This window comes from Pogona vitticeps, chromosome 11 (assembly GCF_051106095.1).
Source record: "Pogona vitticeps strain Pit_001003342236 chromosome 11, PviZW2.1, whole genome shotgun sequence".
In the NCBI taxonomy this organism is placed as follows: Eukaryota; Metazoa; Chordata; class Lepidosauria; order Squamata; family Agamidae; genus Pogona; species Pogona vitticeps.
Genome location: NC_135793.1, coordinates 25,705,360 through 25,726,865, shown reverse-complemented (window position 1 = coordinate 25,726,865; position 21,506 = coordinate 25,705,360). Strand labels below are relative to the sequence as shown.

Sequence of the window (21,506 nt, the reverse complement as noted above, 5' to 3'; positions counted from 1 at the left end):
GAGCAAGGATAGCCAGGCGTTCCTTTCCTGGTCACCGACCTTCTCATCTGCTCCGTCTGCTGCCCTGCTCCCAGGATAAGCCTCCTCCCGCTCTGCCCTTCTGCCAACAGCACTCCAACCCCCAGGCTCCTGTCTTCTTCTCCAGCCCGCAAACCATCACCCGGCAGAGGCCCACCCACATACATCTGGAACCGCCATCATCTTCTGCGTGACAATGTTGTCCAGAATAAAAGAGAAGGCTACTTGGTCATCATCATCCAGGAGGGGGTTGATCGCCTTCTCCAAACGAGCCAGCTTATCTTCTTTCTGAAACGGCACCAAGGGACAGAAAGGCACTGAATTTCAAAGCTCTCACCCGCCCCCTGACCTGCCTCCCTACCAACCACGGAGCGTGGCTTCAACATCTTCTGTTCCCATGGAATTCATCGGGGTTTGCCAGATGCACACCCACCCACAGGGGACAACACACGGTGGTTGGCTTCCTTCATCCATCAATTCGAAGCAAAACAGCTCCCAGAATGTTCCGGCAACATTTGGCTGATTTTCTGCGGAATTAACAGGACTGGAGAAAGTCCTTTATTTTTCACAACCCCCTGTGACAGGGGATTTCCCTTTCCATGCAGACACACGGCTGTTTTGAAAAGCCACGTTCCCTTCCCGTTTGGGCAAGATGACGACGCATTCTTTTACGAACATGACCCACCTTCAGGTGTGAGTCCCAGACAAAGCCAGACCCACCCGATCAGCTGCCCAAGGGGAGGCCGGCCCTGCTAGTGGGGCATAGCCTAATTAGTCACACCAACTGGATTTAGGCCTTAGGGTCTAATTTCCTGGCTGTAGCCATAAGGAATGTCCAAAAACATAAAATTTTTTAAAAAGGTATGTGACTTTTGTTCCTCTTTTGCATGCAGGTAACAGGGCCAGTTTCCTTCGGAATCTGTTCTTTGGGAAATCAAGGGAGGGCCTGAAGAGCAGCATCCTCCCCCCCCCCCCCCCCGTGGGCACGGCAAGGGACGAAAGGAAGACAGCCAGCAGATCATCTGGGTGGCCCTTTCAACAGTTCCCACCCACCCAAGTCAGTGAAGAACATGAAGAGGATTTCTGCTCCAGCCTGAAAATGCCCTCCCCCTCCTTGGCAAAGCCCAGTGCTCTGAGGCTCAGCGTCCCCTGCGTTCCCTCCCCACCTCAGCAGCCCAGCCAAGACGTCACTTGCCTCTTTCAGCTTCTGGTCACAGAGGTCCAGCATGGATTGAGAGATCTGGGTCAGGGAGTGCTTCGGCCCTGCAAACACACCGGCAACCACGTTCAGGGCAGGACGGAGCAACGGGAGAGGGGCCTCCACAGCCCATCCTGTGGGTTTGATTCTGGGGCTTTTTCTACCCTTGGCTTTCACGACCCCTTATGCAGGGATTTTAACACTGTTATTGTAGTCAATAGAAAGCATTTTTTAAAAATAAATGTTACGTTGTGAGCTGTCTCGAGGGCCCTGCTGTGCTGAAAGAAAGGTTATAAACATTCAAGCGCTGCACAGCAAGTCCCATCCACACTCGTCTGAAAGGTCCACTTTAAGAGTCACCAAGGCGCTCCAGAGAGCACTCTGGCCTCACAATCTGCAGTCCTCCTGGTGTCACAGAGCGCCAGCAACACTAACGGGATGCTCCACTCACCCCCTGCAACCTTCCAACAGCTACGGGGAGATCCAAGCTGCCCAGAAAGAAGGAAGCCAAAGGAGGGAGGGACAAGAACTGCTCCGGTTTCGTTCTAGGCCTCCCCCTTCAAGCATCCGGCTCTCTAGCAGAAAATTATACACATGGGGGGGGGGGGGGCTGGGATTTTACAACAGGGGCAAAAGACAAGATTAGGCATAGAAAGGAGAAAGCCTTCAGAGTGAGATTCAGAGAAGAGGAAAGCAGGACATCAAGGAGAAGTAATTTAGGGCCTGCTGGGGGAACAATTAGACAGACTCCCTCCCAAAGGAGGAGGAGGAGGAGGAGAAAAGGCTTTTGAGGACAAAGCCGGTCACTTCAAGGGAAGGCACCATGGGAAGGCCCCTCTCTATCCGCACCTCCCTCTCTGTCCTCGGTTCAAAAGGAGCTTCACAGCTGCCATTACAGCCGATACACGTGCCCTCCCCAAGCCAGAACCTCTAGCATCCATGCCTAGGAGGGTAGGTGAAGAGGGAGGGAGGGAGAAATGGGCCAGGCCAGGCCTACCGTTGTAGGTCGCGCTGTTCTTCACAATCAGCTCCAGGTGTTCTCGGAATTCCTCCCGCGAGGGGTAGAGGCGTCTGCGGACATTCTCGCGCAGCGTCTGCAGGTCCATGGGCTTGGTGATGATCTTGTAATAATCTTTCACCACTTTCCCATTAACAGGCTGGTGGAAAGGGTATGTCTGCCGGAGGATAAGAGGTTGGGCAAACAGAGGGAGAAGGTCAGCTGCCGGCTGCCTGACACTTTTGCTTTTTCCAAGCAAAAACAAAAACCAAAACACCAAGCCTGTTGCAAGCAAACCACCTAAACACGACCAACAGAGTCCTCCTTTCCTTTCTGAATTTTAAGTTGTGTCGTTGCTTTAAGAGTCCAAGAGCGGCTCTGCTGGGCCAAATGGAAGTGGATCCACAGGTACACAGAAGAATATGGGGCTGGAAGCATCTTCTGACCCTCCATACGTTGCTAAACTGCAAGTCCTACCAGCACAGCCGCTGGCCCTCCCAGGGATGCCAGGCCAAGTTCTCCCCATAATCCGGACTTCCTCAAATCATCTTGCCCCTGCAACCAAATCTCACTCCCCCCCTCCACCAAAAAAGTTCTCACATTGGGAAGGTCTCGCATGTCGTTGATAATGCTTTCCAGCACAGAGGACAGCGTCACCATGGGGTCCGTGCGCCGTCGATGGATGGACTTGTGCGGCCGCTGAAAGAGACAGAAGTGGACGTGAACAGCCCTTCCGACCCCCCCCCCCCCACCTTGGGTCTTGGCAGATCCTAAAGCAGAACTTCTTCAAGGCTACAATCCATCTTGGCAGATTTTGCTCTTTCGTCCTAGTTCTGAGCCACACCCCGTTCTCCTGGGGGATGTAAGTTACGCCATTTATTTGTTTCTTGCTTGCATTTATTAGTTTACAACAAACTCTTTCCTCGAAGTGCCAGACAACAATTTGTCAAGGTTTGAAAATAAAAAAATAAAACATAGTACTGTAAGGCATAACAGCAAATTGAAAACTAGAAATTCATTCAAAGTTACAGTCACCCCAGAGGGGAGGCGGGGGGGGGGGGAGACGCCTCCTTCCCAGGAGATCCTGCCCATTCCACACCATCTTCCCAGGCTGGGCAGTTGAGAACACGGACCTGCACGAGAGGCCCAGAAAGAGAAGACCAAAAAACAGGCCTTCTTGTCCCATTTTTGGAACAATCCCCCACCTGAAGTTCCCCTAGTCCCTCCACTAGGAAGCTTTAAAGGATCACTGAAAACGTGGCTTTTCATGCAGGCTTTTCCAGAGTATTCAATATCCTAACGCAGTGACCATTTATTTTATTTTATTTATTTAACTTATATGCTGCCCACACTGCCTAAAGGTCTCGGAGCGGTTTTCAGTGCTTTATATGACCTATTCTGATATCTTGCCTTTAAATTATCCTAATTATTTTTAGTTTTTACTTATGCTGCCAGTTTATGTTTATTTGATGTTTAATTTTGAATTTGATGGTTATTGTGTTTATCGTTTCATATTATTGTTTCTCTGTTTTTTAGTTGCAAACCACCCAGATTGGCCCTGGAAGCCAGATGGGGTATTAAAGCCAAACAAACAAACAGAATATTCAGATCTTGTTAAAACAAAGGCTGAAAATAACCAATATAGTGCAGAGTGAGGCTGATGGCAGTGGCATGGCCTCCCAGACAGCTCTCACAAGAGGAGAACGTAGGGTGCTTACGTTCAAATAGTCACAGTGAACTGTGGTTCCAACACGCCGTTTTTTCTTTGGCGGAAGCTGCTGTTTCGGGAACTTCAGGACTAAAGACTTCCGGCGAACCTCATCAGCGCTGTAATGGGGGGGGGGGGGGGGCATGATTGAGGTTGAAGAGAGAGAGAGAAATTACCTCCTGCAGGGACTAGCTGAGCACCAAGTATACATTTCAAAGGCCATTCGCTCTTCTGAATGTTCAATGGAAAATGACCCTCTTTATCTTATAGTCAAGATCCCAGCAGCCACTGCCAGTCCAGTAAAGACATGAACCACCTTCTCTTCATGTGTTTAAATGTACAGTTTTGGAACAGTAATGGTTTCATTTTATCGGTTTCCTGCCCAGGGAGTTTGGCAGAGGTGAAAAATTAACAATGTAAGTAAATACAGACACGCCTTGTTGGAAAACACAGCTCCCCTTTTACAAGAGGAAAACAGGATCTGTAACCCAGTGACTCTTTAAAGCAACAGGTGTGTTTGCAGGGGAAGTGGGCGCCCACACCTTCAGCGGCGGGGAAGCCACGAGCCCCTCCTTCTCCCTCCTCACCTCTCGATGAGCTGCTTCCCCAAGACGATCTTGGTCCCCTCCACTTTGATCAGCTCTTCGTTGTCATTGGGAATGACCGTCTTCTCCAGCTCCTCCTCCTGCTCCTCAGTCATGGCCACCGGGTTGGAGGGTGGAGCATTGGTTTGGTAGTAGAGGGGGCAGAACTTGTTGGTCCTCATGTGCCCGATGGCCCCACAAGCCCCACACTTTAGCTGCAGCAAAGGAAGGCGCTGTGAGGGGCCAGGAGAGCAAGCAGAACAGGCAGCCCCCACTCCATACCCCCCCCTCAAGGGCTGGGCGGCAGCCCCAGCGCCGGCCAAATCAGGAACTGGGCTGAGGAAGATCTGGGATCAAGCAAACCACCCGCCGTGGCCCTTAAACGGCTTGTCAGAGACCTTGGCAGACAAGCGGCTTCCCCTTTCTGAAGAGCAAGTCTTTGAGTCCAGCGTGCAACTATCTGAGACTCAGTAAGCACAGGCAGGATGATGAGGAACGAGGGGGCTTTTCCCCTGCCAAGCCAGGCCATGCATTCATTCCTGGTTACAAAGGCACAGCCCGCTGTCCCGTCGGGGGGGGGGGGGGGGAGCTTGGGGCTTTCGAGCAGCTCAGGCGCAGTTTGAGGCCACGCTGGCTGTGCTCAGAAAAGAGGAAAAAAATCCAGGCCGTGTCCTAACGAAGCCCAGATTCAGAAAAACCAGTCTAAACCAAGACTGCTAATTAAGGAAGGTTCCTGGTTGCCTCCCTTGCTGAACGGATACCACTTCTTTTGGGCCTAAGGGATGGTGAGAGGAGGTGACAGGGCCCCAAAGTCATCCCCCCCCCCCCGACAGAAACCCGGCCAAGACACACACCGACCAAGGCGTTCTGGGACGTTCATGGGTCTGGGACCTTCACAGGCCCAAAAGCCATACCCCTGCTCCGATTTTAGAGAGGGGAGGGAGAAGAAAGGCCGCAGAAGCCGACCAGACGCCTCCTCACCTTCAGGTCTGGCCGCTCTTTCATCTTCTTGGGCTTCTTCTCAGGCGGGCCCTTCAGTTTCTCCTTCTCCTGGTTCCGTTTGAGACGCCTCAGCTGCTCCTGGATCCGGCGCCTCTCCTTCCGCATCTCCTCTCGGTGCTGCTCATCGAAGAGAGCAAACTTCCGGCTGGAAGGCAAAGGGTGTCGGTCTGAGGGGCCTCAGTTGGGCAAACCTTTAAGGCGACTTCCATTCTCGAACCGAGGACTACAAATAAGTTCCACGGCGGACACAGGATGCCCTCCGGACAATCCATTCCGGGGTCAGGCAGGTGGTCCCCCTCGCCCAACACTCTCAGGTCTGTTCTGGAAACCCCCTGCAGGTGAGACGCGGGGCTCCTGCATTACGCCATGCCCCCCCTCCCCCTGCTGACACCCACAAACCCTAGGCTAAAAGAGGCACCTCAGGAACAGGCACAGAGACCTGTTTCAGGACAAGAGGAAAGCCACACAGTCAACAGGATAAGAGGAGACCACGGCCCCCTTCCCGGGCCATGCTTCTGCCACCCAAGGTCCACGTCTACCTGTTGCCACACCTGCTCTCTTGACCATCCATTCCCTCCCCGATAACTTTTTCTTCTCAATGAAAAAAACTGCTCTCTGTTCCATGACTCTGCCTTTCCATGTGTTCAGTCTACTTCATTTCTCATGTCTGCTGCTTATTTCAATGCTCTGCCCTCACCTGAGGTGTTTTTATTTTTCCTACGGGCTGGCTAACTTGAGGAAAGACTCCTTTTTTTTAATTCTAGGAAGAACAAAGGGCCCTAACCCTTTCGCACTTCCTCCAATTCCGCTCTCAGAAGGGGATCCCCGCTCAGCCACCCCGCAGGGGCCCTGAAGGGACGCCAGCCTCTCGGCAAAGGCCCTCACATGAACTCATCATCCTTGGTGGTCCGTATCCTGCAGTAGGCATCGATGACGGCCGCCTTGCGGACGGTCTCGCATCTCACATATTCCTTCCCATCCTCATCCCGAAAGGTGCGGTAGATTTTCAGGCGGCGGCCAGTGGCAGAGGAATTAAGGCTGGTCACGGAGGCCGTATCGTCATCCTTGTGAGAGCTTCCCAGATTTCCTGGAGTGGAGGCTGCAAGAAAAAAAAGAGGGTGGGGGAAAAACAGGATGGCATTGCCGAGGCCAGCACGCCACCCTCTGCCTTCCGGTTGGCTGATGACGGTGAGATGCCTTCTCTGCAAGATCCCTAGGGGCAAGGTGCGTGCGAGACCCACAAGCCTCAGCACCCCATACACACCTACAGATAATGCCCACCTGCCTAGAACCCCCCTTTCTCCCCTTTCCTCTTTGCACCCCTTGCCCCATCCACCTCCAGGCTGCCCCCCCCCCGTCACCCTCCTCCAGGGAATTCTCCTCCCATGAGACCCCTAGCGGGGCTGCACCTCTGTGGCAAAGCAACTGCTGGGATGTGCAGAAGGGCCCACATTTCATCCCCGGCCTCTCCAGGGAAGGCAAGGACCGGATCCTGCCTGAAACACAGAAGAATCACTGCTGCCCGCCAGAGCTGGCGGCCCTGAGCAGAGGGGGGCAAAGAGCTACCTCAGGATTGGCAGATTCCTGAAACCCTATGATCTCTCTCTCTCTCTCTCTCTCTCTCACACACACACACACACACCCAGGCAGGATGCTAGGCCAGAGGGACCAATCCAGGAGCATGCGCCCAATGTCCTTCAGCAGCCACGGCTGCCCTCCTGCAAGCCTGTCTGGGGACTTTATCTTAGAGCTTGGAAATGCTCTTCCTTTAGGATATAACTTCCAGCAAACCACACACCCCTTGCAAGAGATGTAAAATTTCTGAACATTTCCATTTTTACCAAAAAAAACCTGCTTTTTTTTTCAAAAAGATTGGAAACTTTGGGAAATTTTACATCTCTAGAGACCACACACACAAAGTCTCAGAAGTCTTTCATTAAGGTCTTCATGTTACATAGTTTGAATACCATGTCGTAAACATATTACTTATCCTTGTAAAAGAACATATTCCACACTCTGTGGGTTTTTTTTAATTTTCCACCAAAAAGAATTTCCCAATTTTTCTGATCCCCTCCCCCCTGGGCAGGCCTTCCCATCTCTACCTTGCCCCCCCCCCCTTCCCAGAGGCAGCACGCCTCAGGGGCCCTGCTGGGGAGCTGTCGTGGGGGTGGGAGGCGGCCCCTTCCGGCGGCCTCTGCCCTCCCCGGGCGCGAGAGGACCCACCCAGCCCCTTCTTGTCCCTCCGATCCTTCTTGCTCCTCTCCTTGTCGTTGCCGCTGTCCTCGCCCATCAGCATGCGCTGCAGCTCCTTCCGCTCCTGCTCCTCCCTCTCCCGGGACAGCTGGGAGCTGGTCTTCTTGTTCTGGAGCATGTTCTCAATGTTCTTCCCCATCTCCTCGAAGTCGCTGTCCTCAGCAGAGCTGCTGTCGGTGTCCGTGGACAAGATCTCCGTGGACTCCAGGACTCTAGAGCAGAAAACCACCACAGCACGGTCAGTCGGTGAAATCCACCTCCCAGACACCACGGGGCTACAACGAGGAGGCCGGAGGAGAAAGCACCCTCGAGCAGTCTTTGGAGAGATCCGGCGACCCCTTGCCGGAAGGGGCACATAGCAAGAGGCCGGCGGGAGGTCTCCTGTCAGGGGGATCAAGCTGAGCACTCACTTGTTCTGCAGGTCAAAGATGCGCTGACACTCCTCTTTATACCTCTCCTGATGTTCGGCTACCGAGAAGCGAGACCCGCGGGCAAATTTGCTCATGGGCCCCTCGCCCGAGCGGGCCTGCTCTGTGGACATGGTGCGCACCACGTCGATCACCTCCCAGCGGGAGAGTTTCTTGATCTAAGGGAAGAGAGGTCAGCTGACTGCAAGAGGCTGCCAGGGACACACACACACCTCTCCCCCGTGCAGAGGGAGATGAAGGCGGGCAGGCAGAGCAGGCCCTTCACTTCAGACCCACCTCTTCTTCAGGAACCCCAAACTTGCGCAGGAGCTGCTTTGCATTTTTGAGAGACAGGCGCCGGAGATCTGCGTCCGTCCCCGTCACCGTCTTCTTCACGGGCTGTGGCTCCTTGTCGTCCTGCTTGAAAAGGAGAAAAACCCTTCCTTCAAGACCTCCTCTCTTTCTCTGCTCACTTGCAGCACCAGAAAAAGGCCACTGGGAGAAAAATCTTATCATCAAGACAGCTTCCCGGCGTGTCTGGGTGCTCAAGACAGGGGTTCTGACTGAAGCAGGAGGGGGAAGAATCAGGAATTCAGGAGAACATGTGACCAGTTGGGAAGAAAAACACACACCTTCTATGTTACATGTTATTTTACCTTTCTGATTTGTTGCCTCTGAATTACACTACATTGTTCATTGCGCATGAATGACAACAACAAAACCAACTAATGCAAGATAATGTAAACCTACATATTTCAAATTTCAAATAAAAATACTAGTGGAAGAATATATGCAGAGAAAACAGAGGGCTGTTTTATATTTCTTTACCAGAAAGAGGGCCATCATTTTTAAAAGGCAGATAGACGCTTTTTCCAAGAAGGCAAGCACCCTTCCCTCCAAGGTTGGGTCCTGCTTCCCAGCAGGCAAGGCAAGAGAAGCCGCCAAAGGGCTCTGGGGGGCCCCTGCCCAGCCGCAGCGGGTGGCCCGAGCCTTTTTGCCCCTCCACTTACTTTCTGCTGTGTCGGCTTGTTTGGGATTTTGACATAAGAGAACCCTTCTCCGCACCCAGTCGGGTCTGCCACCCCGGTCACCTCCAGGAGACATTTTCCCTTCATGGCTGCAATGAAGGCCCGAGTGGTGTTCCAGGGAGCCGTGCGCACCTGGGTGGAGAGAGCAGGAGAACCATCGTATTTCAGCGGAAAGGCCACCCTCACCCCCCTGAAGCTCTGGCCCAACGTATAGGGAGGGTCCCACCTCATCGTCAATCTTCATCTGGAAGTCCTCCTCATTTTCTTCCTCTGGGGCAAAAAAGGATTTTTCACCATAGCCCGCATCCTGAGGAAAGAGACAGACAGCAGGTCATTTTCTGCAACGTTTGGGCCACGATCACAGGTACAGCCAAAACCACTGCATGGAGAACTGAAACCACCGAGAGCTGCCTGCAGTCCACCCCTAGTGCCTCTGAGACCAAGAGATGGACAGGCCCTCGCGGTCTAGCCCTCTACACGTGGCCCGTCCCCCTCCAGTGGACATGATCTTGGAATCTTTTCTTGCTTTCTCCCTGCAAAGTACGCAGGAGACCCCAAGGCAGCCTGCAAGGGCTGGCCAAGCCGGTCACAAAGGGCACGGGCTCACCTTCAGGCGCTGCTCGGCAGCGATCATGCTGTAATAGGCGCAGCACTGCTCTGGGGACACCATGGCCCGGATCTCCTCTTCGGTCGGCAGCCGGAAGTCCGGTTTGAGGACCCACCAGTTGGAGTCCATCCCTGCAACAGCAAGCGACGACACGCACAGCCATAGAGTGGAGCCAAGCAAGACCGTCTCCCACCATGCCAGTCCCTGGAATTGGAGGAGTCCGGCCTCGCCGCTCCTGGGCCCACCGCTGAAGCAGGGAACTGAAGCCCATGCCTTTTCATCTTGGAGGGGGGGGGGAGGGACGGAACCTGGAGCCTTGTGGACCCACAGTGAGAGCCCTCCCACTATCCTACCCCCCCACACACACACACCCAGGAGGAGGAGGAGGAGGACCACCCCAGCCTGGGGAGGATGTCTCCAGAAGGGCTGTCACGGGGCACCCTCGCCCACCTGTGCGCTTGAAGTCTGCACAGAGCTTCAGCCGCTTCCGGATGCTGCTCTCCGAGTGGGAAGGGAAGGCCTTTTTAATATCCTCCATGCGGATCCTCCGGGGACGATCTCTGCTCTTCCAGAACAGGCGGTAGATGAAAACCTGGCAAGGGGAGACAAAGGAACAACCTGAAGGGTACAAAGGCCTGGGGGTGACCTCGCTGGACCCCGGGGCCAAGCCTCCCCATGCACCACCCCACCCCCTCCTCACCTGCCACATTAAGCATGCACACACACCCCATGATCCCACAAGCAGCACACAGAAAACAGTCTCAAGCCCCCAGGAATGCCCGCCATTTTGAGCTGGGAGACAGAAGTCCTTTCTCATCTCAGACACACTACCCACAGCTAACCCTGTAAACTACCTTAAAAAATTATTTCCCTGCAGTACATCTATGCAACACAATGCCACCTACAACTCTACAGCCAGCTGTGTACCAGGGTAACTCTTCCTGGCTCACCCTTCTAGGCAGGAGCCCTCATGCATGGTCTCCTGCCAACCCACCTGCAGGAAGTCTCGGATGTGGGTGTTGGCCCGCTTGGAGTTTGGACCAGGTACTTCAAAAAGAGGGCACTCCTGACCAATGACAAAAATGTCCACCAGCTCCCGGATGTAGTACCCCTGCCGCGTCCGGATGATCAGGAAGTCTGTTTCAGGCATCTTGTGAAGGTAGATTGGAGCCCGGAAGAGATTGTTTTCAAACGCCTGGCAAAAGAGAAGGGGCGGCCGAAGTCAAGCACAGGAGCAGCAATGGAAAGACCGAGGAAGCTCACGGTGAGCTGACTGGCTGGCGTTCATACCGCAGGCAGAGCTCAGGGGTCTTCGTCAAACACAAAAGGGAGCAAGCAGCAGCTCTCAGATATTTGTGCACGGGAGCTTCAAGCTCACTCTGCCCAAGACAAGACACCTTCCATCCTGCCGCCTGTCCTGTTTTGATCCCTCTCTCTCTCTCTTCCCAAAAGGAAAAGCTCCAGGTGGTTTGCCAAACAACAGAAAAGAAAATGCATACAATGAAGACAAGAAGATGCAACAGTAAGACAGAATGAAACAACTTATCATCAAAACACACACTTTAATTGAAGGCAATTTTGGAAGCACAGTCCTTTTGGAAAAGAAAGCCTCTTCTCTGCAGAAACCGTTTCTCTCACCAGCCGGCTCAGCTGCCGAAGAGGCCCACTCCTCCCTCCCAGGTCCTCCTCTGGGCCTCTGACGTCACCCCACCTCTGCCTCCTCCACTCAAGACTCATAAAAAGCAGGCACCTCACCTGGAGCAACTGGCCCGGGTGCAGGGAGCCCAAGAACGGGGACGTGTGGCAGTAGACGGTCTCTCCGTATTTACAGTCGGGGGCGCCAGGGTCCTTGCCCGGTTTCTGCCAGGAGCAAAACAGCTTGAATGAGGCGGCGGGTCTCGGGTTGTGGAAGCTCAGCGCCACCGACCGCCGACCCTGGGCGGGCACTCACCCGCTTGTAATAGTTCTTGATCTTGGTCGCCATGCCCACTTGCATCATCAGAGGGGGATTCTCTTCACTGTACTCAGCCAGGATGAGGTCTCCATCCTTGCCGGTGAGGTCCTGGGAGGTGCGCATGAAGAACATCTCTCCACCGCCAGAGGCCTGCCGCTCCTGCTCCCTCATCTGGGCAAAGAGCAAAAGGACCCAAGAGGGAGGGAGTCCAGGAATCAGATGCTGACAGAAGGACCTCCCTACAAACACGCCACCAGCAAGAACCATTTTTTCCCCTCCCAGAATGCTTAAGGAGGGAAAGCCCCAATCCAGGACCACCTCTTGTTCTCTCAGGAAGAAGGCTGGGCCATCAATCGTGCAAACAACAGCGACAGCAGGAATCGTACACAGGAAGGGGAAAGGGCCGGGCGGGTGACAGGCCAAGAGGCGAGCAGAAGAGGAAAGCGGGCCACTGGCTCACCTTGGCTTTCTTCTTAATGTGCTTCAGCAAGGGCTGCACCGTATGGGGACCAGGCTGCGACAAGGCCCCAAAGGAGTATTTCTTCAGCGGGGGTCGGTGGAACTGGCGCAGCTTCATGGGGCCCATGTGGGTGGGGAAGAAGGGCTGCCGGAGCTCCACGGCAGGGATCGAGTGCTGCGAGAGACCCCAAGAGACGCCCAGTCAGGAAGGGCTGAACTCTGGGAACGCCTCTCCCCCCCCCCCTTAAGAGGACAAGGGCTCCTGGCGCTGCTCCAGAAGTAGAGGCTAACCCGTTCGGAGCGGAAGGAGACACCCCTCCGTTAAGGCCACGTCCTCAGCCCTGCAGACAGAACCTGCACGAGCTTTACGGGAAACGGACGCGGGACCTTAAGTGTGACTGAAGACCCCAGGCTAGCTGGGCTCTTTGCAAAACGCCCGCGTGGTGTGCCAGGGTTGAAGGCTCACGCCCCCCCCCACACACGTTTGCAGCTCCCGGTCCTCACCTGAATGATGTTGCCTCCGAAAGTCCCCCGAAGCCCCTGCTGCTTGGGGTAATAAAACTCGTCATTGGAGAGGTTCCAGGGGTCCTTCACCTCCGGCTGAGACATATTCTAGATGTGCGGCAGAGAAGAGCAGAAGTCAGAGCAGCCTCTCTCCCCCCCCCCCGCCTTTATCCCTCTCCTACCTGGGAGGAAAAAAAAACACCCCCCAAGAGACCTGCTGAGGCTCTTCCTTGATGACTCCGGTCTTCCCCAGGAGGATCCGGCTCTTCTTCAAAGAAGACTCCTTCTTGTTCTCCTTGGAAGGAGAATTCAAGGTCATCTCTTCCTTCTCGTCGGGAATCTCTACAAGAGGACACAGAAGCCAAAGGGGGTCTCTGAGAGGCTGTCCCCAGATTCCAGTCTTCACAGCAACACCACCAAGGAAGCCAAACAAGGATGAGCAAAAGGATTAAAAACAAACAGCCATCTGAACGGACATCGTGAGAAGTTTAAAGGACTTTTACGGGGAACTGGCTCAGGGGCCAAGCAGGGGGAGAAGGGACACCTCCACCCTAAACCCCAGGGAGGGAGCGCTTGCCGAAGGCTCCTGAGCCACCCCGTGGGCTCTTTCATATGGCACGGCCCATCTCATCCTGTGCTTCTGCAATGCTGTTTCCATGCCTGATCAGCGTACAGAAGCACCTACAGTATGCTTTTAAAAACATGGGGAAGAACCCATTCAACTGTCATGGCTCCTTCAAAGTAACCTTAGCAAATACCATTTTTTGAGAGGACTACAAATTCTGTCAGAGAATGTGAACTGTAACTCCTTGAAGAAGCTGGGAGACAAAGGCTCTCAGAATTTTGCTGAAACCATAGACAGTCTGTCTGTCTGTCTGTCTGTCCATTTATCTAATCTGCTGTTCTTCAGTATGAAAATACCCAGAATAGCACACACTGTAATTAAAACATAACAAACAAAACAATCTAAAACAGAAAAAAACCCGCACAAGTGGTGAAAAGAAGACAGGAAGACAGAAAAGGAAAATTAAATTAACAAGGTTTAAGAGACCACTTTTTTAAAGGCAGGTCTTTCTCCAGCTCACCTGGGTTGGGCTTTCCTCAACAACACCAGGAAACTTTCTGTGCTGCAAAAAGGTATCCTCCCCCCCCCGCCCACTGTGCCCCCGCAGGCCCCCACCCTCCAATCCCCGTCCCCAATGGGCCATGCATGGCAGAGCTTCCGTGGACCTACCCAGGATGATGTTCTCGTCATTCGGATCAAGGGTCAGGACTGGTGGGGCCAGGACGGACTGCATGGCCTCATCGTCCCAGATGATGTTGTCCTCCCAACGGCCATAAACCAGCTCTTCGTTGTCAATGGGGAAGATCGAATACCAGGGCTTGTCTTCATCCAGAGAGGCTACCACGACAGAATAAAAGGGCACATTTGCCAAGGGTGTGTGGGAATACCATCAAGATCCTATCCTTCTGTTATCCCTTCTCAGAAGAAGGACCAGCCCTTTCAAGATCAAGCCTCACTGCTCCGGGCTCAGCGAGGTCCTGGACCCCAACGAGGCAGCAGGAAGAGAGCTTCGCCCAGCTGCCGCTGAAGAGCCAGCCTGCTCAGCCTACACTGGAAAACCAGTTATGGAAAACGACAGTGGTGAAGCAAGAAAAAAAAATCCCAAGGGGGATAATCAATACTGCAAAAAGACATTTTCCTGTCTGCATTGGGGGGGGGCGGGGTATTAATCTTGGGGTATTAATACCTATCCAGATTCTTTCTTGTTCCCTGAATCATAAAGCAGTGAGCTAAGAAGGAGACCCTATCAGAGTCATAGCGCTCTGCAGTTGCAACTGAAAGGGCTGTTTTACCACAGCAGAGGAGAAACGAGAATACATGCTCTTTAAAAACAGAGAGCAGACTGATTTCGCTGAGAAATCCCTGCTGCCAGACCCCTTGCACAGAACGCCTCCCTGCCTGCCCCACCCCCGCCCCCAGCATCAGCCGCTTTGCCTCCTTACCTTGCTGGTCTGGGAGCTGCTTCTCTTTGCCCTTGGCAAGGCCCAAGATTCCTCCCATGCTGGGCTTCTGCACCAGAGGAACAGGCAAGTTGAGCAGAGAGCCACTGCGGTTCAAACCTGGAAGCAGAAACCAGACAGATGTGGCAGGAGTCCCGCCGCAGAGAAATGCTGCATGAAGATCGGGGAGGAGGACTTTCCCCTGGCAATAAAACGCCCTCCCACCGATGGCCGGCGACGGGCACCGACATTGCTGTTATTCTATCATTAGCTGAAACCAGGCCGTTCACTTCAACATTTGGCACGGAAGAGATCGCGGCCTGGTTTTCAAGTGTTCAGGTTGGTGGGTTTTGTTTTCTTTGCATTAGCCCGTTGTTTTCAAGTCTTTGCAAACATTTTAATGGGATTTGACACCTCTGAATTGTTTTGGATACTTGTGATGACTTTATTGATTGTGCATTCTGAGATCTGCCAACGTTGGGGCAGGTCAGAGACTCTGTTATGAATTGATAAAGTAAACAAAGGGAGCATTAAACCCAGCAGACGGCCGCTGGTGCCAAAGGCAGGAAGGGCTCAGGACGGACCGAAGGGCCAGCCTACCTTGCTGTGCATTGTAGGCAGTCGCGTTCCGGGTCATGCTGGAGGGCAGCCAGCCCGCCAGGCTGGCCCGCTGCGTCTTGGTCCCCTTGTGCTTGATGTCCTCCCCATTCCAGATCACGTCGTCCTCCCACTGCAGCTGGGTCACCATGAGGAAGTGCTCGTCCGCAAGCAGCTCATCCCTCTCAGCCTCGTTGCTCTGCAGAAGACAATGAGACACACACACACCCCGGAGTCATTCGCAAGCCTTGACGAACCCAAGCGTTGGGTCTGGAAAAGCCAAAGGGGCGTGCCACAATACAAAAAACATAGCCACCCACACCATGGACCACATTCGGGCCAGAAACCTCTTGTGGGTTCAGAGCCCTTTTTTTTCCTGCCACTCGGATCCTCCTAAGGCTGCACAGATGGCATTGGGGGGGGGGGGGATGAAGCAAAAAAAAAAAAAGGGATGGCGGTCCACTTCCTGTATCAAAAATGAGGATGTGGGAGAGTTAAATATTGAAGAGCCTTGCAACCTGCTTCAAAGGTCAACTGCCATGCCTGAGGACGTCTAGGAGTGGCAATTAAACCCCTTTATTCTCTTCTTTTTTCAGGAGAGAACCATTCGAGTGGTCGAATAAGACCAGATAGGCGGGATAGAAATAAAATAAATAAATAAATAAAATATAAATAAATAAAAATAATTCTAAAGAAGGGCAACAGGAAATCAGGCAGGAACCGCAAAGAGCACAAAAAACAGCCAAGGGGGCGGCTGACCTCTGCTCTGTTCTGAAATAGGCAAATATACAGTGTGCTAATTAAGATGGGCTATTTGTGCAGCCCACAAAAATAATGGCATTTTTTCCCCTGTACAGAGAATCCTTGCACACACACACAGGTCTGTTTTCAAGCTGTGCCTAAAGCTAAACATGGCTGGTCCACCTTGAATTGGAGAAGGAAGAGGTGTTCTAGGCTCCTGTTACATTTGCTCCCCCCATCCCGCTTTCCAGGGCAGAGGCCTTGCCCAAGCAGGAGGTACCAGCTGCCCATTAAAACCACAGAGGGTGCCCCCACCCAGGAGGCCCGGGACCAGTGCTGGCCCTTGGCCGCCCGGCCTCCCTCTGCTCACCTCATTCTCCTCTGCGTCTTCCTTCAGCTTGAAGCCATAGTCAAAGCCGCCACCATCTTCAGGGATGCCCAGCATGTCGTACCAGAGCTGGGCGGGCCCGTAGCGCCACTCGGCCACCTTGGGCCTGGTGTCGGCCACTTTGTCCGCATCTCCGGTCGACTGGGAGAACTTGGACTCCACGGGGGCCATCATGGTGATCTGGAAGGCCAGAAGGGATCCAGGTGAGGAGACCGGAGGAGGGCCCCCCTCCCTTCTGACTACTACCCTGTTGGCGCCCACGTCCTTCCTGCACGTCCTCTTCCTCCCGCAGGGCAAGCAAAATGCTCCCGGGCGCTGCCTCCGGAGGGCAAAGCAAGTTCCTTCCAACCAACTCCTCACCCGCCTCCCCAGCCGCAAAGAACGGCTTCCGTTTCCACCGCCTCACCTCGTCGTCAGAAAGGCACTGCTCTGGAGGAGGAGGAGGAGCATATTCGTATTCCCAGGGAGATTTTCGCTCCACACCAGCCTCAGCCGTGGCTTCTCCCTCCTGGCTCTGGGCCTCTGGAGTTGACTCCCGGTGCTTCTTCTTGCGCTTTCGGCGAGCGCTGCGCCAAACCGAGGGGACGTTCTTCCCGGGGCCAAAGAGGCGGAGAAAGCGCAGCACCTGAGGGGAGCAGGAAGAGGCCGTCTGAGGGGCAAACCTCCCTGGCTGGGCAAGAAGTGACTCAGACCTAGATGACCAAACCATGCTACATACAAGGGCCAGTGAGGGCGAGAGGACCAAACAGTCAGAGGAGGAAGCGGGTTGGCGGGCTGAGCATCCCACCATCACGGCACATGCCTCTAGGAAATGCCCCTAATGTGCTGGGAGCCCTCTTTGGAAGCACAGGGTTCTCTTGGAGCTAAACCCTCCTGCCTGCTAGGAAAGGGCCAGGCCCCAGGGCAGGAAGGCGAGAGAAAAATCCTAGAAAGAAGCTCAGGTCATGACTAGTAGGGAGGAAAGGTGGAGACGCCGGAGTAGCCCAGGATCCTGGAAGCACGAGCCGTGGAGAATACGTCCCTCCTTCCTAGCTACTGCAAAGCTGTTCAGGCAGGCGGTCACTGCGCTGGGTCTCACCCTGAAGCCTACCTTGCCTGGTCGGAACTCAGGGAAGAGCGCAGTCACACTGGGCAGCTGCTTGGTGGCATCTCGCTGCATGATCCCCGCCAGGGGCAACGTCAGCTTGCCTTCCTTGGACTCGGCTTTCCGCGAATCCTGGGGCCCCATCTCGGATTCAGAATCCGAAGAGCTGCTGAAATCCATCTTCTCGGAGGCCGCGGAAGAAGAAGCAATGATGGAGGGCAGAATGATGCCATCGCCATCTTCGGACCCTGGAAGAGAGCAAGGCACTCAGCCTGACACCAGACCCTCTTCTCTATACGCTTAGTAGGAGGGCAAATGCAAAGATTCGAAAGCCCCTGAGCCACAAAATGCAACCTGGGCATCTCAAGCATACGTTTTTTTAAAAACCAGAGCACAGTGGGGGAGAAAAGCCAAGGAAACCTTCTTGAACAGATCCCAACCTGTAACTAGCAACTTCTCCAAGCTCTGACTGCAGTACTCTAGGCTGGAGACCAAAAAATGGTAGTGGCAGCAAGAGATGATGCGTCCCGTTTGTCAACCTCCCCAAAACATAAGCTTGGCTGCTTTTGGGGACAAAACGTTGTACAAGTTCAGAAGCAGCCCTGTTTCCCAGTGCTGGACTTCAGCTCCTATCCTGCCACACCATGGGCCATGCTGCTGGGGCTGATGGGGCCACGAGCAGAGCAGCATCCTGTACATAGGGCTGTCGGTAGTGCACTCCTGGACAAAATGAACCTGGGAGTAATCCAGCATCATCACCTTCTCATGCAAACACAAAGACACATTCTTCCGGAGCAGCACTACCAACGCTTCCGGGCCCCCTTCTCTTCCAGCCCTCCGCCTGGCTGACCATCCTCAGACAGAGCCACTAAGCGCTGAGCTTCAGAAACGAGGCTAAAGGACTAACTTTCAGCTTTTTTTCTATTTTTAAAAGCCACAAGGGGTTTAAGGCAACAAAGGCTCTCTCGACTTCAACGTGTAAGTGTTTGCAGGTCAATCCGCCTGGGATCCAGGGTTCAGGGGCCGCGGCTAAGGGTCCCCACGCACCAGAGAAAGGAGCTTCCTTTTCGTCCTCTTTCTTCGCTTGTACTGGAGGCGGGGGAGGAGGAGGCATCAGCTTGGAATCAATGTCTTCAGAATCTGCATCGTAGTCGTCGTCATCTGAAGAGCAAAGAGGAAACTCACAGGGCAGCCTGACCCCCCACCCCACCCCACCCCTGCTGGGCCCCCACTGTCCTCCAGCTGCACGGCCAGGGTACCCTCCCTTATCCAAAGCAGCGGCCATCTCCCCACTCCACCCCAGGTTTGCCCCACATAGCTATTCATGCCTCTGCTCGCTTTTGTCTTTCCCTTTAGTAGGTAACCCCAGAGCAGTTTACAGACTTGTTAACAAAACACTGAAAACGAAAAGCCACAAAACAAAAATGGCTGCTTCTATGTGTGATCTTTTGATGAGCATCTGGCTGAGGACCAAACCTCTTTTGTTTGCTCATTTGTTTAAGGAGCTGCGTTACTTATCACATGTGAAGGCCCCTTTTGTTCCTCATCAGATGCTGCATTGTTCTGTACAACGGTTAAGTAAACGAACTCTTCTTAGAAATAGGGAGTGGAAAAATAACACAAAGATACAAATACAAAAGCAGCAACTATAAGATCAATAAAATCCCTCAGAGCATAAAGTCATCGCCCTAACATCGATTACAAAGCCTGCCGAAATGCAAAAGGGTCTTAGGTAAGCAGAGGGTAAACACCGATAAGGCGCTCTCTTCAAATTACCCTCAGCCTCATAAAAGGGTTGGGGGGGGGAGGTGCTTGCAGGCTGTAGCCCTTCAAGGAGCAACTCCTAAGTCCTATTTGCATTAAAAGGTTTGAAACGGGAACATGAATTCAGGGAGCTTGCTCATGTTTCTAAACCTTTTCCCTGTGGCCACATTCACCAAGAAAAAAGTACCAAGTACTGAGAGACCTACAGCTAAGAATGCAACCCTCATCACAAGGGTCTCCTGAACTGGAGCGGGTGGTGGAGTAAAATGCTTAATAATAAAAATGCTTTCAACAGGCAACCCCAATTCCTCCAAAGCACAAACCTACTAACTAGAAAAAGATCAGCCAGTCTCAATGTAAAGAGCTGTGCCAAAGGGGGGGGGGATGCATCTACTGCCAATTACCTGCCCTCTGAACAGGCTGAAGGTTGCCCATCGCCTGCCGGTACCTGCGGCTCTCATCTTCAGCCACCTCGTTAATGTCAGAATAATCAACAGCATCGTCAGTGCTCTTAACCCAACCTGGGAGGAGGTAAAGCAAAAGAAAACACTCAGCAACATAATGAGATAGAGACTCCTCACCTAATGTTTTTTTCCTTGCCTCATTCTCTGTGCACACATTAGTCAAGAAGACCCACACACTGGAGTAGAGGATTCCCAAGACCTTAATATCAAGTGCATTTATTCTATCCATGGGAAGGCTGGTAAAAAGCAAGGCAAAGAAATGGGGAGAGAAGGATGAAAAGACACAGTTGGGATGTGGTTTACTTGTTCGATTTGTGAGATTCCTAGACAAGATTCCTTTGTGTCAGGATTTTTTCCGCAGGGCCTGCTTGGTAAGTCTCCTGGATTTAGCATTAAATCTCAGAGAGTGAAGGGAATAATGCCTGGAACCAAGCATGAAAGGTTTCCAACAGGCGCCTGCCAAGTAAGACGTCTTTCTCCAAACTGCCCTCAACAGGGAACTGGAACTGGGGGGGGGGGGTCCCTTTGGTTTCTCATCAGTGACTAAACTCATAGCAGGGAGCTTCTTGGGCAGGCCTAATAAGGCCGAGGGAAGAAACCCACGCTTTCATTCTTCAGTGCAAATTGCTGATGGGAAGGGAGATTGAAAACGCCCCGAGGAGCCCTGATTAATCCACTTGGAACCAGAAAGCCGTTCTTCTGGGCTCCCAAGTCCATCGCTGGTCAAAGGCCTCACCTTCCTCGTCCAGTTGGGCTCCATCCGTTTCGGAAGCGTCGTCTTCACTGGCTGTGATTTCGGTGATGAGGTTCCCCAGGCCCAGGGCCCCGAGGCCAGCTAAGTGGTTTTTGGATTCCTGGCGGGGAGCGGAAGGAAGGGAACAGAAAAGGAACCCGAGTTGGACACAGGAGTGGGGAAAGGAAAGGTCCCGCAACCTCTCTTGCAGTGGGGCTGGCAAGGCACAGACAGGGTGGCCTGGCGGGAAGGGCCCAGGGGGCACGACGCCGTGCGCTGCATGAGGGCCACGGGCACAACCGCCACACGCTGTGCAAGAAGAGCCTTCGTGGTGGCAGAGGTGGGACCCTCGTCTTGCACGCAGACAGACCTGGATCCAGCCCCCCGGAAGTTCTCCCTTCAAAAGAAATATCTTTCCTAGAGACCCTGGAAGTTGGAAAACTCCCAGCATCCCCTGGCCGAAGGGAGGGCTGGTGGCTCGGTCCCGGAAGCCGCAGGGGCCCGTTTTTGCGCCCTTTGGGGCGGGGGGGGGGAAGCTTCGCCGAGTTGCCTCCTCCGCCCTCCTTGGCAAAAGTCCACGGGCTCCCACCCAGGCCCTCCTCGCCTGCGGGGCTAGAGTCGCTCCGGGACCTTGCAAGCTAGGCCGAATCCGGCCCCGGGAGCAGCAACGGACCCCCCCCCGCCCCTCTCCCAGGAGACGGGCGGCGCCTTCAGGCCCATCATCCCCGGCCCCCCCCCCGTCCAGACCCGAACCCGGGCCCTCCTCCTTCCCTCCTTCCCTCCCGGGCGCCCACCTGGTCGAGCAGCCCCTCGCCCTCCAGCTGCCCTTGCTCGTTGATGTTCCCGAAGAGGAAGCCGGCCAGGGAGAAGGGCGCCGCCCGGCCGCCCCCCGCGGCCCCGGACCCACCGCCCGCCTCCTCCTCGCTCTCCGAGTCCGACATCGCGGCTCCAGCACCGACCCCGGCAAAACTGGCGGCCGCCCTGTTTATGCCGGAACCGGAAGTCTCGGCCT

At 54.0% G+C, this 21,506-nt stretch overlaps 1 protein-coding gene across 2 annotated transcripts in view; it reads right to left on the bottom strand.

Moving 5' to 3' along the window:
• Positions 1-21,506, bottom strand: part of TAF1 (TATA-box binding protein associated factor 1) — a 29,836-nt gene extending 8,330 nt beyond the window's left edge. Inside the window, exons 1-31 of one of the 2 annotated variants that reach the window (XM_072981432.2) lie at positions 21,289-21,503; positions 20,498-20,615; positions 19,702-19,818; positions 18,581-18,694; positions 17,540-17,781; positions 16,856-17,074; positions 16,432-16,629; positions 15,324-15,519; positions 14,727-14,843; positions 13,954-14,121; positions 12,934-13,061; positions 12,720-12,827; positions 12,217-12,390; positions 11,754-11,927; positions 11,558-11,662; positions 10,797-10,997; positions 10,253-10,394; positions 9,803-9,933; positions 9,422-9,502; positions 9,178-9,327; positions 8,465-8,584; positions 8,171-8,346; positions 7,731-7,972; positions 6,393-6,606; positions 5,487-5,652; positions 4,509-4,720; positions 3,932-4,040; positions 2,814-2,912; positions 2,214-2,391; positions 1,214-1,281; positions 184-306 (exon numbers count right to left, since the gene is read on the bottom strand). In XM_072981432.2, the coding sequence (XP_072837533.2) occupies positions 184-306; positions 1,214-1,281; positions 2,214-2,391; positions 2,814-2,912; positions 3,932-4,040; positions 4,509-4,720; positions 5,487-5,652; positions 6,393-6,606; positions 7,731-7,972; positions 8,171-8,346; positions 8,465-8,584; positions 9,178-9,327; positions 9,422-9,502; positions 9,803-9,933; positions 10,253-10,394; positions 10,797-10,997; positions 11,558-11,662; positions 11,754-11,927; positions 12,217-12,390; positions 12,720-12,827; positions 12,934-13,061; positions 13,954-14,121; positions 14,727-14,843; positions 15,324-15,519; positions 16,432-16,629; positions 16,856-17,074; positions 17,540-17,781; positions 18,581-18,694; positions 19,702-19,818; positions 20,498-20,615; positions 21,289-21,435 (4,737 nt within the window). In that variant the 5' untranslated portion in view covers positions 21,436-21,503. Of the gene's footprint in view, positions 1-183; positions 307-1,021; positions 1,282-2,213; positions 2,392-2,813; positions 2,913-3,931; positions 4,041-4,508; positions 4,721-5,486; positions 5,653-6,392; positions 6,607-7,730; positions 7,973-8,170; positions 8,347-8,464; positions 8,588-9,177; positions 9,328-9,421; positions 9,503-9,802; positions 9,934-10,252; positions 10,395-10,796; positions 10,998-11,557; positions 11,663-11,753; positions 11,928-12,216; positions 12,391-12,719; positions 12,828-12,933; positions 13,062-13,953; positions 14,122-14,726; positions 14,844-15,323; positions 15,520-16,431; positions 16,630-16,855; positions 17,075-17,539; positions 17,782-18,580; positions 18,695-19,701; positions 19,819-20,497; positions 20,616-21,288 lie in introns of those variants that run through there. The other variant, XM_072981431.2, reaches the window with a different exon arrangement.